Source organism: Solanum stenotomum, chromosome 11 (genome assembly GCF_019186545.1).
Source record: "Solanum stenotomum isolate F172 chromosome 11, ASM1918654v1, whole genome shotgun sequence".
NCBI lineage: Eukaryota > Viridiplantae > Streptophyta > Magnoliopsida > Solanales > Solanaceae > Solanum > Solanum stenotomum.
In genome coordinates, this window is record NC_064292.1 from 53,031,262 (window position 1) to 53,045,178 (window position 13,917).

Genomic DNA, 13,917 nt, shown 5'->3' on the forward strand with positions numbered 1-13,917 from the left:
CAGTGTCAATCAGATTTCAAGTTACAAGATTAGTTTTCGAAATGCTAGAATCATGAACACTTCAACTAAAGCCTTGTCTATCTTGTCGTTGATAAGTTCTGTCATAAGGTGCTGCGTTTCATTGTGAAACGCCACTGATCAACTACTAACATTAGTTACTGAACAGATCTCGAAAGAGAGGTCTTTCTTTATGGTAATGGCAGTGTATGATAGGAAGTACAAAATACCGTCTAAATTCATCCTATTTGGGAACATCGATAAATGCAAGAATTTTATTATGCCAATATTTCACAAGATATAAATAGAGTTAAAACAACTCTGTTATCTCGAAATTTTGTACATGGATAAGCCATTTCAACAGGCAAAATTTAAGCTGAAGTTTTCAAGAATTTCTACACATTATGGTTTCCATGGCGGAGGTGGTGGTGGACTCATTGGATATAAAGGTGGAACAGCTGAGAACATTGTATTTTTATCAATACCATAGCCACCAGTACCAGTTAAAGAAACCAGTGCAGCAACAAGTCCTGCATTTCCTGCCAGTGTTGGTTCTGTATAGCTGAAATTCGTGCGTACATCTTTGAACTTATCAAATTTATCAGGTCCTCCTACCATGGCTCCTGTTATGTTATGAACATTGGGATTTTTTGTGTCTCTCCATCTCCATCCTCCAGTGCATGAGTACTTTGTTTTACCAGTAGGTATTGATGCACCTCTATGATGAACATGGTTTGGGAATTTGTCTCCATATCCCACTATGTAGCTCATCTTCAAGGGATTTTCACCTAATATATAGTTCATCTGTTTTTCAATCACAAAATGTTAGGACATAAACATTACTCCCCTCCGTTTCAATTTGTTTGTCTGGTATCGACTTGACACGGAGTTTTAAGTAAAAATAGACTTTTAAATCTTGTGATCTTACATTAAAGATAGGTAGAATGTACGAAAATGTCATTTAATCTTGTGGTTGTAGAACATAGAAAATGTTTAATTTTTGGAAAATGACTTTTGTCGTATAAAACACACAAAAGGGATTGATGTGCAGACCTGGAAAGTGGCAAAACTGCGAAGTTTTTCCAAGGTGATAAAGAAAGGGCCACAGTACCATCCAGGAACACCAGTGGCATTCAAGTAGTCAACAAATAGTGATGCCAAAAAGGCAGCATTTGCTACATACTGCAATGGCTGACCACGCCCGTGATTCAACTGGATAAGTCCACCTAAATATGTGAAAACAGAGGCGAATTTAAAATTTGAAATTTATTGGTTCGGAAACCACCACTACTTTTTTTATTGGGTTCTACCAAGAAAGTGTCTTGGTAGGCGCTACGAATTCAGTGGCAATAACTAGAATTTTCACTGAAGTAAACATGCATAGAAGCCAGGGGGCTCAATATCTATCATATATAGGTTTTAAAGAAAAAAATATTGACCCTGTATATATAATGTAATTTTCGACAAAAGGGGTTTGTATGAACCCCTTTCGATACCCTAGCTCTGTCCCGGTTAAGATCCTAGCTAACCAATTACAGTGTGTTGAACTTCCACCTAATCTAGCAAATAATCCTAATCTAGGACTATATATAACACCTCAACAACTGAGACCCCTAACCTTTTCAATCTATCTTTAGAAGTAGGGTGAGTGAGTCAGTTCTTTTTCCCGTGAAGGTTTTGGGGTATAGAAGATTCCACCAGACCTAACGTCTCTATCAACTATTTTCTCTTTGTTGGTGCACGAGGAGGTCTCAAGTTCGAAACTCCTTGCCAATGAAAGCAAGGGGTTTGCCTTTTGGGTCGAGCTCGTCGCACCGGACTTGCCTAGCGGACTAGCGGCTGCGGATTTCCCTTATCATAAAAAAAAAAAAAAAAAAAACTATTTTTCCAACCGGTGAACTAAAGCATGTTTAATCAAAAGCAAGTTCTTGCAAGAGGACAAGACATACCTTTAGTGAAGTTGAAGACCTGGAACCTCTGTAGATAGGAACACATGGTAAGGCCAGTGATATTGTGATAGCTACTCAACATTTCCTCATAAGGGTAACCTGGATTCAAGAATATCCTCATCCTAGTTAACAGCAACATAGCTGCAGGCACCTTGTTATCCCAACTCAACACACTCAAATCCGGGGTCATGAAGCGGGCATTGGTATTCTTAGACAATACAGGATTAGTAGCCAACGATATATATGTTTTATTACCAGTAGCATAGTATAGCCAAGCTGATCCCCACATATGCTCGTCGAAGTAGTTGGTGGAGTTGTAGAAAGGTTCAATGTATGGATTTCCACGACAATATGAAGTCCGTTTGCCTAAGTCCCGGGCAAAGTCAAAGAGAGTCTCTGCTCCTTTAACTAGCTTTCTTGAATATTGTTTGTTATCCCGGAATACTATGGAAGCAGCAGCCAATGCTGCTGCCATTTCAGCGGCGAGATCAGGTGCTGAAGTAGCTGTTTGAACAGGGCGTTCATAGTTCATGTCTTCTGGCCTTTGCCAGCAGTAGTGATCATCTGGTTTTCTTGAATTATTTAAAGCACCACCAACCTGAGATCAATGAAAATTGGAACCATATATAATTTAGTATGAACAGTCTAACAGTAGGCTTAAAGCTTCACTTCAGTTGAGTTCAAACGCAGATCTAGGATTTGAACTCTATGGATTACATTTTATTGGTTCTTAGCATTCAACTTACTGTATTCTTAAAGGTTCAAACTTACTATTCGTTGCAATTTATGTGGATTTTTTATACTTAAATTTTATAATTCACATCAAAGTACTGAGTTCAGATGAATCAAATGGCACAATGTTGCATACACCTCCGCATTTGAGAATCCTACTGTTGTTCCACTGAATATAACGTGATCTTTTTACTTTATGAATACATCAACTAATTATTAAAGTCAAGACACCATTTTTGGTATGTGGTAGTAAGAACATACCTCCATCCACTAATTAACAATCTTTAATTAAAAAACAAGAAAATATTTTTCAACATTTCAACCAGACATTTGATAACAGTTTAGACTTTTTTTCGACAATTTTTTGGAAATGACTTCCGTCGTCTCAAGACAGGGGTGGATGTAGAGTTTATGACACAAATTCAACAAATTAAAACCCTATATTTGTCTTAAATTTCTTTTAATATGTATGCATTATAAATTTAGAACTTAATAACTCAAAGGGTTATAATACAACAACAACACACAAACGTAATCCCAAAGTGGGGTTTAGAGCGGGTAAGATGTACACAGACCTTATCACTACTTACAAGTACATCGTTTCAATAGACCCTCGTCTTAAACGAAAAGTATCTGACCCACCCGACTAAACATACCAATAGTCACCAGATTCATATGAGCTACTGAGTAAGCAATGATCTTCTTAAGATCGATCTTAAAAACTCATAGCAATTTTAAAGAAATTCCTGCCAATTGAACTACGTAGTTGTCAGAGTGTCCAATTGAACACCTTTTGTTGAAAAAATATATATTATATATATACAAGTAAAATGATACACAAAGTGATTAAATAACATATTTCGGACACACAATAAGTTGTTGTAGCCCAATGATCTCAAGCACCTGGAATGAGCTAGTGCTTGCGTGTTCGAATCTCATTAATTAACAGAACTTGATGTTTAAAGAGAATAATATTACCTGGGAGTAAATTTTGTCAATTTTAGTTGCAGATGAGTTGAAAGTACGAAGCAAGTAATCAGTGCCCCATTTGATGATATCTGTGATGTGCTCATATTCACCAAGGGCTCTGTACTTGTGTTCATATTCAATCACACTCCAACTCAACATGGTCATTGCAAATGACATTGGATAATGGAATTTTATGTTGTCTCCAGCATCATAGTATCCTCCAACCAATCCCCCTTTAACATCTGTAAGTTTTGATCCATCTTGTAAGCCTGAGTCTCCTCTCCATGGTATTCCATTGCTCTTTGGCAATTTCCCAGCTGCATATATACATATGCAAAGAAAAAACAAACTCATCATACTAATTCAAATTAGCTGAGTCACGAGAGGGTAGAGTGTACACAGACTTTACCCCTCACACGTAGAAAAGTCTATTTTCAATAGATCCTCGGCTATGTTAAAACATGCATTGATGGTCTAATATTTAGAATAACAAAAGTTACTGAGTTCACATAAGCTCGTAACTATTTAAGACGTGTTACAACTTCTAAAGACATGTGAGCCAACTTTGACAAATTATTTTTTTCCCATGCAGAAAACTGAATTCCTAAAAGACCCCTCTTTCTGTTATCTAATTACGTATAATGTATATATAGGAAAATGGAATCATCTCCAATCAATATTATTGCAAAATATTGAGATTTTTTAAATACTTTTGGATATTTCGTTCTTTATATGTTTTTACTCGAAAATAATGACTTGGCATTCGTAGTAGTTAAGACGATTATAATTTTAATCGTTTAAACATATCTATCCAAACATATATTGTTCACTTATAAAAAATAGTTTTAGCACTTGAAAATACTTTTAAACATTTAAAATCGAACAACTACTTGTCATCAGCTAACCCAAACAGGCTCTAAATCTTAAAAGTCAAAACATAAATATTCTAGATTTTAACCTATGCAAAATAAAGTTATCATTGACAAAATCAAAGAATCAAAGTGAGGCTCCCCACAAACTCATAATTAAAATAATGTTCCCTAAATCAGTTAGATCTTTTTTTTCTTTTTCTTTTCATTTTTTTTTTAAAATTGGGTAGGCAAATGGAAAATAAGGAAGAAATTACAAGGTGAGAATCGGATAAAATTTAGATAACTAACCAACTAAACTACTAAATTCCTCTCGAATTTTTCCCTTCACTAGACCGAGAAAAAACTATTGAAGAATGTCATAAAGTATTAGGTATGAGATCAAAATGTTACTATAATAATCTATAGAATTGATTTAATTTATCTTAAGTTGTTAATTTTAAAAGGAAAACGTGACATTTATAATTGGACTTAAAGGATCATCAGTGACGACATATTAATAAGGCCAAGTCATACAATACAAGGGAAAGAAGACTTTGGTTTATTAATTAAATTATTATTATCAATTAAATTACAATTTTATTTTTTATTTTTGCTAGAGAAGGAATAAAAATGTCCCTACCAAACTAGGAGTAAGATTTTTCTGGACCCATTTTATTAGTTTCTTGGTCAAATGCTAAGGATGTTCTAACTTCCAATTCAATGTCTACTTTCTCCTGTTCATATGTTCTAAATTCCTTCTTAGAAATTTCTCTACATTGGAAGGAGGAATTTTGACCCTATATATAAAAAACTTTTAAAATTTTGAACGTATAATTTCAAAATTATGACGAGATCATTACTAAAAACTCTAATGTGTAAATTTAAATCGTAAATTCACCTTTTCAAGTTTACAATTTTTTCTTAACGTTCGATCCAGTCATTTTTGCTTCACTTTAGGTATTTTTACTTAAACTTTATTCATAAGTATATACTTAACTAAAGTTCAGTCATTTTTGTCCACACATTATGAAAAGGACTAAGCTTCATTTATTGATTTTGTCAAGCTTAATTTTAGACGTGCATATTTAAAACGGTATATGTGGAAAAAAAACAATTAAAATGATGATACAAATTAAATGTCGTGTCAAAACGGATTGCCTCAAGAATTTTTTACTACTTAGGTTGTAGCACTAGCAATTCCATCTTGATTTTTTTTTACTAATTTATAATCCCTCATGATTGATGCTTTATTAACAATTTAGATCAACCACCAAAAAGACGTGGCACATTAGAAGTTCGAATTTAGGTATGATTTTTTTTTATAGAGGGTGTTTTCCTTCAAATAAAGCTTTATACAGAGTACGTCTCTAAATTAATTATGTACCAATGAAGATATCAAATATCGATAAACTCCAAAATAAACAACCAACTTTAGACCAACACTACTTCATTCAACATAATGTTTTGATACTTCTTAACAAGAGCATGTCACAAAGAACAAATAATAATAATAATAATATTGGCACGTAGTATAATTAGAAAACTAGTAACGTGTCTATTTCACCTATGACTAATCACGTTAACAAGCATCATAAAATAATTTATGAATATGTGAAAATAGAAAAATATGTACTTTTTTGTATATGTTTTACCAAGTCTATCTCCATACGTGTACCAAAAGTCATGAACATTACTATAATTCTGTGGAATTTCAAACAACAAACACCATGTTTATAAGGAGCAATTCTAGCCTATTATAATTATTATTATTATTACTTTCCTAATCAAATAACTTTATTTCTTTCCCTTTTTTAGCTACTCTTTAACATATCTATATACCTTTTACACATCATCAAAGGAAAATGACAAAGTAGAATATTAAAAGTCCGTTCTTTTCACTTTTTTTTATTGTCGTATTTTTCAAGTTAGTTTGTTCATCTCAATTAATTCTTGTTATTACAAGTATATTACATCATTTTATTCATTAAAATTTGGATAAATGAAACACATAATTCTTCTCCTACCTTATTATTCACTTTGATTTATATTACACATTAAAATACATAGTGATGCATATTCATTTCATGTTCGCTCTTAATTTTAATGGAGTTCCAATATGAATTTTGTGGATTTTACGTATTAAAATACTTAGAATATAAATATTTGAAATTTACATATTTTACTTTTTAATTATAGTTTAAAATTACCCTTACTTATACTTCTTCACTACAATTAGGACAAATACAAAAATGACTTTATCATCTTCTCAAACTAAGGGTTTTTCTTGCCTTTATATCACGAGCTAGTAATTTGATACTCAAATATGGTACCAAAGACAGTGAAACAAAGCTAAAATTTGAAGTTTATGAATTTAAAATTCTAATTTTTTTAAATTTCTAAATTCTATAATTTCTACATATTTAATGAATTTCTTACTGCAAGCTCAGAATTCGAACCAATATTCAGCTGAACAGATTACCAACATATTAGTTCCGACTTGAGAGTCGGACTTATCTCAATTCATAAAAAAAAACACAATTGTAATCTTGAGACTCAGACTCATCTCAATTCATTATTTATTTGTCCGGTTCGAGCCGTGTTGAGGGGTTTTGAGTCTCACATGTTCATTTACAAATGAGATTGTCTTCCTATATGAATTTGAGTAATTTTGTTATCGGCGAGCTAAATTTTGAGGTTGAGTTAAACTCGGGCTCGATCTTTTCTAAACCAAATTTTGATCATTTTTGTGCATGAAATTATTCTCATTTGGCCAAAAAAGTTAAAATTGGAAGACTGAAGAGAAAGGAGAAAAACGTACATTTCTGGGCGTCGAAGAACATGAGAGCCTTATGAAGGGCAAAAGTGTAATTATCAGGCAGCGAAGGTTGAGATTTATGCTTCGGCCAAACTTTCACGACGATCGTCGGAAGTGCAATCACGGCAAACGCAACGATAATTCCGATGAACGTATACTTCAACGCTTTTCTGCTACAAATTATACATCCTAAATCGACGTATTTCTTCTTCTTCTTCTCCGGCGGACCTAACAACCAACTCTGTTGCGTTTCATCCAAATTCCGACTACTCTGAGTACTCCGATCGTAATTATCGTACCGTTGCAGCTGATTTACCGATGCTCTATCCAAATCAAAATTCCGGCTCCGATTATCGTCGTCCGTCGTCGATTCACCGCCGGTCGTCGTCGCGATTTCTAACGCACCTCCCCAGTGATTCGAGTACATTATTCCTAAACACAGAGATTAATGAAAAATTTAGATTTAATTTGAGATTTAATTGAGTATAAATGGAAAAAATTGACAGCTAAACTGAAAATTGTACCTGTACTTAATTTGTGGTTAATGACAAAAATGGATGATAGAGTTCCTTCACATGGTTCGGACTCAACGGAATCGACGAAACAGTTTTTTCTTACTATGAATATATATATATAAGCTTGTTCAAAATATTATATATATAGAGGGACAAAAACGAATAAAGTATTGATTTTTTTTAATTTTTTGATAAAAAGAAAAGAGAAAGTTGACTACCAAATTAAAATAAAGAGAGGAAAGAGTCCTTAGAGTGATATGTCTAAACGGAATTGGAATAGCTCAGTTGATTGTTTACGTGAATTGTTATCTTATTGATGAAGATTTGACTCTCTTTTTTTTTTAACTGGTGTAGTATCATAGGTAAGGTTTGTATAAGATGAAATGTACGCATATCTCATTTTTACCTTCTTGCTTATATTTTTGTATTATTAGTATGTATACACAACTATTTTAGAAGGAAAAAAAGGATTTCTTATTGAATTTGATTAAGAAATGTATGATATTGACTTTGTTGTATATTATTATAGAAAAATAGAGTTGTGGTAGTTTTAAGAAATGGAGTTTGAAAGCTGGAAATGATAGTGAAACCAAGTAAATCCAGCTACTAGCATCTAATTTTGATCACTATATTTATATATAGTAAAATATTATTTTCTCCATCCCAAAATAATTCAAAATAAATGTTACTTTTGTAATTATTGTTTTTCTTCTTCCTTTTTGTATGTTTTTTTCAATTATACATATTTACTTCATTTTTCTTAATACTACCCTCGTTCCTATTTACATGTTGTCATTACTGGTTAAATTCACAAAATCAATGCATAAATGACATTATTTTTTCTATTTTATCCTTAACAATTATTAGCCTTGAAATTATGCATTATTTGACCAACGTAGAAAAATAAAGACCAACGTAGAAAAATAAAGTAATTAATTCATATTCATTGGTCAAATTAATTAATCAAAATAAGTTACTTCATGTTCATTTATTGAAAGTTTTGATTTCAAGAGACACTAAATAAGAGTACAATGGTAAATCTGTCTAATTTCTTAAGAGACGTAAAATTTATCGAATTTTCTGGCCAAAAGGATTTTTTCAAATCTAAAATGATGACAATTAAATAAAAACCAAGGAAATAGTGTTCAATTTAAGGGACATTAACTTATTTTGGAACGAAGAAAATATCATCCACTAAAAATAAGGCTTTTACTAGGGAAGTTTGAATTTTTCTTAGAAAGTTGAAAAATCAAAACTAATTCCAATAACCATTAAATAAGACAGGATTTGCAAACCAATTGGATTCATTTGCATTAATGACATTCTCATCCTTTTGTGCAGCATACTAAGAGTAAAATAATTTGGTTTCATAACCATATTTACTAATTAGACTTTGTTAAAAATAAAGTCTAAAATAATTATAATTTTAAAAAATAAAAAATATAATGTAATTAGCTACTCTTTTCATTTTAAATTATTTTAGCCCCCCAAATTGATCACTTAGAAATTAAAGACAATAATTAGTAGTTGTTTTTAACTATATCTTTATATTAAAAAACTACTCCCTCCGTTCCTAATTAGTAGTTGTTTTTAAGTAATTAGGGACAACTATAAAATGAAAAGTGGACAAGTAATTACTCCCTTTAGTCAAAATTAAGTGAATTATTGAACTATTTTTGATAATTTAAGATAAGTGAATTGTTCAAAATTTAATAGAATTTTAAAACTCTTTTTTTTCATATTTACCCTTCACTTTAATACAGTTTCTTAACTACTTTACATTTTCTAGAAGAATAGTTTAAGAATAATCAAAAGGGTAATAGTGGAAAGTAGCCTTTGATTTATGTCATTTAATTTTTTTCATAAGGAATGTGTCTTACCCCAACAATTCACTTAATATGAACAAAAGAAAATGCTTTTTACTCCCTCCGTCCAACAATACTTATCCACTATACTAAAAATAGATGTCCAATAATACTTGTCCACTTTATGAAATTCATGGATAATTTTACACTTAGTTCCTAATTTACTCTTATCATTAATTATAGTCATTTCCTTATTACATTTTTCAATACATTGTATTTATTATATTCAAAGGGTGATATAGTAAAATTATTATTCTATTTAGTTTCTTAAGAGATGTGTCAAGTCAATAGTGTTGGACAGAGGGAGTAATAGTTAATGATTGTGCTTTGTAATCATTATTTTTTTTAATGTGCGTGAAAGAAAAACTAAAACGATATTTATTTTGGGATGGAAGGAATAGTGAAAAAGGAAAGATATCAAATTAAACAATAAAAAAAATTACATTTTAAATTATTTTTTTAAAGAAAACATGAAAAGTAAAATAAATTGAAAGAATCTCAAACAATCCTTAGAAGAATATTTGAGTTTGTTAGGGAACTCAAAAAAAAAAAAAAAAAAAAAAGGAATCAAAATTTGCTTGAAATAGTAAAAAAATGCCTCTTAGAAAATTATGTGATGGATGCCATATAACTAAGGGACTAACTAGGTAGGCCTTTATTAAGGGGAGCTCCAATTGGGTTAGATTTATGCACATCAAATAGACCCTCTCTTTCATTTTATCGATAGGTATTACTGTTTGGAAAGTCAAATAATTTTTTATTATAATATTTTTTAAAAATAAATTTGTGAATCATTAGCTATGTTAATTTATAGCATTTTTTGTTTAATTTTTAAATATATAAATTTATTTTAAATTTTAAGAATTATATATGAATTAATAATGGAAACTAAGTAGTTTGATCTTTATATTTTTAACCTCTTCATATACATGGAGACTCGAAGGAAACTTGTAGGGACATTTACAAGAATAGTAGGATTAATTTACTTGTTACTTATTTTAAGTATTAATTTACTTGTTACTTATTTTAAGATGATATACATATATTATACACTCATTATATATGATCATACACATTATACATTTTATACGTACATTCTATTTTTAGCTTAGTTGATTAAATAAATGATTATTTAAGTTGATTCTTCTATTAGCTCGCACTCATGTGAAACTTATAAATAATTAAGATGTTATTTTTTTTAGTGTAGCTTATATTTTGCAAAAATAAAGTATAGTCTTGTCAAGGAAAAAATAATTAAACAAAGAATGAAAAAAAAGATTATGGAGTTTGCAATCCGGTTGCAAATTTAGTGGTCATAATTTTACTCCATTACATCATAATTTTAGATTTCGAATATATTTTTATAATTATTCGACAATTGTGATTCGATTAATTTAAATTTAAATCGTATTTGGTAGAATCTTTACAAATATTACAAGAGTAGGATTAAAAGATGAAATTGGACTGAACCTTTTATCACTGACTAATTGTTTCTTCAGCCCAATTGATATTTGGGCTTTTGCAGCCCATTCGAATATTTTCCCCAATGGTAAAAAAAAAAAACAAGAGGAATTTTTTTTTTTAACCACCATTTCAAATGTAATCATAAAGTAATAACTTTTTAAATCGACTAAAAAGTGAAGTAAGAGCAAAAAAATCAAAATAGAAAAATAATAAATAAGAATTGGAAAAATCTTTTTGGCCAGAATGATATTTTATCTATGTTATTTTACCTTTTTAAATATTTTCCTCATTTTAACTTTAATACCTTTTAACTAAAAAATAGAAAAAAAATCAATTTATTTTAAAATAAAAAAATATTATAATTTTTTTAATTTTCTGGGCCATTTAGCACTTCCTATAAGAATTATTTCTTACTAATTTACCCTTAACTTTTTTCAAGATCAATGTTTTTTACTTTTAAAAACAATTAACTTTCAAGACAAAATAGAAAAAAATCACTCCATTAATTCTATCTTAATTTCATAAATTGACAAATATTTTGGGACACATGTTATTATTCAGATTGCGCAATGTATGATTCCATCGGGGTTGACGCTCCCAATAGGATTTTCTCAATACCAAGGCTCGAATCTGAGATCTCTGATTTAAGGTGGAGCAGTTCCATCATTACATTCTATTTTTAATTGATGGTGTTGGAGTTCTTCTCTTTCTTTCTTTTTGCCGCAAATTTACCACTAGTTGTTGGAGTTCTTCTCCTATTTTTCTTATGATTTTTTTTAAATTTTCCATCCGATGATCCAGAGCTTGTATTGGAGTTGTAATTAAATTTGGATAGCGCGTTATTGACCTATTCCTTGCTATAGTTATTTTGCAAGCAAGGAGGTAGGTACGTGTCATGTATTCAAACTTCGAGGTATTAAAGTGAGAATAATTCTTTTTGTCGACTGCAAAAGTCAAACTTTTTGTCAAAAACTATAAATTATAATTTTTTTAAAGGCATTTTACAACTAACAATTTAAAAAATTAATAGGTCTAGTTCCATTGATTCTGATATAAATAATCTAAAACTATTAATCAGTGTTACTCCTTGCACGTATTTATAAAATTTCAAATGTTAGTTTCTTAGTCAAAAAGCGACAAAAACATGTGTAGCTATTTAAAATTTATTGAATTGATATATTAATTTAAATAAATATTACTTACACACAGGCTAATATTAAAAAATTTAAGTTATATGAAAAATTTGTTACTCGTGCTCATGATATAAAATTGAACATCCTCTAGAATCGAAGGGTCACTTATCGCAAAAATGACAAATTTTTGTCTGAAATTGAAAGTAAATAAATTATGAATGTCAAAACTTTGCCTTTAAAGCCATGATCTGCAATGTTGTTGAATAAGATCATGTCCTCGATAGAATTGATACATAATATTCGTCAAACATGCCTATTTGTGTCGAAGCAAACAATTTGTGCCATGAGTTTGAGCTGTTACATAATTGTCCATAACTATCTATACATCATTATTGCAACAAAAAAAAAAACATATTTATATAAAAGTTTAAAAAATCATAATTTTTCTTCTACACCATTGATAATCTTGATGGAATAAGTATTCTTCATCTTCAATCGAAAGCCTGAATACAAATCATAAGATCCAAATAATATTGGTAGTTGGCTTTACAAAATGCAAACTAAATTAGTTGAGATCCTAAAATAAGTGGAATATTATATAAAAATTCGAAAAAATTAATCTTTCTTTTGCTAAAAATAACCAAACAAACTTTGGATTATTCTTTGTAGTCCACCATTAACATTCAAACAAAATTCCACATTAAGAAAATGGTGTGTGTGAGTGAGAGAGAGAGAGAGAGAAAGAGAGTGTATAGAGGAGACTTAAATGTGTGTAAGGGTGCAACAAATGGAATACAAGGACAATTAAAAGGATATGTCACATCAATGACACAAGACAACTCTAGAAAATACCTTCTTCTCTTCATATACTTAATAATATCCCTTCCTCCCCCCCACCCCACCCCACCCCTCACCCCCACGCTACAACCTACTCACTAAAACCCTAAATTAATAAATCTTGTCGGAAGCGTTGTTCCTGAATAAGTCTTGCAGTGCACGATTCAAATTTAATCAGAACTTTAATATGAACTTCAAACATCGAGTAAGAAGCTAAAACAAAAAAAAAACCTCCTCCCTCCACTTTCTCCTTCCCTTCCCCCTACCTACTTCCGAATAAGTTCTATAATGCATGGTTCAGATTTAGTCAGAACTTCAATATAAACTCCGACCATCAGGCGTGGAAAATCGAAAAACAAAAACCTCTCCTCTTCATAAAAATAACATCCCTTCCTCTTTCTCCTTCCCTCCCCCCTCCCCCCTCCCCCACCCCACCACAATACTCACTAAAACCCTAAAAACACATAATTCACACATCAATGACACAAGGCAAGTCTAGTAAATACCCTCTTCTCTTCCTAATAAATACCCCCTCCTCCTCCCCCACCCCCTTACTCACCAAAACCCTAAAACCCCCATAATTCACACACCAAAACTCCTATATACAAGAACAATATGAAGTACTAAGATCCTCCCAAAAAAAAAAAAAACTAAAACCAAACATACCTTCTCTCTTCTATAATAATCACAACATCATAAAACCAAAAGAAAATCATTTTGCTTTCTCTCCGTTTCCTTAGCCTCTTCTCTTGGGGGATCACTTCCCTATTTTTTCTCACTTTTTTGCTAA

General features: G+C 30.9%; 1 protein-coding gene across 1 annotated transcript; it reads right to left on the reverse strand.

Annotated features, from left to right (window-relative positions):
* Positions 1–262: 262 nt before the first annotated feature.
* LOC125845424 (endoglucanase 12) lies at positions 263–7,943 on the reverse strand. Its single transcript, XM_049524928.1, has 6 exons — positions 7,838–7,943; positions 7,317–7,745; positions 3,657–3,964; positions 1,947–2,544; positions 1,051–1,223; positions 263–801 (listed from the first exon to the last, which is right to left on the reverse strand). Exons 2-6 carry the CDS (start codon positions 7,738–7,740, stop codon positions 400–402), a joined length of 1,905 nt encoding a protein of 634 aa, XP_049380885.1. The 5' UTR covers positions 7,741–7,745; positions 7,838–7,943; the 3' UTR covers positions 263–399.
* Positions 7,944–13,917: the final 5,974 nt, after the last annotated feature.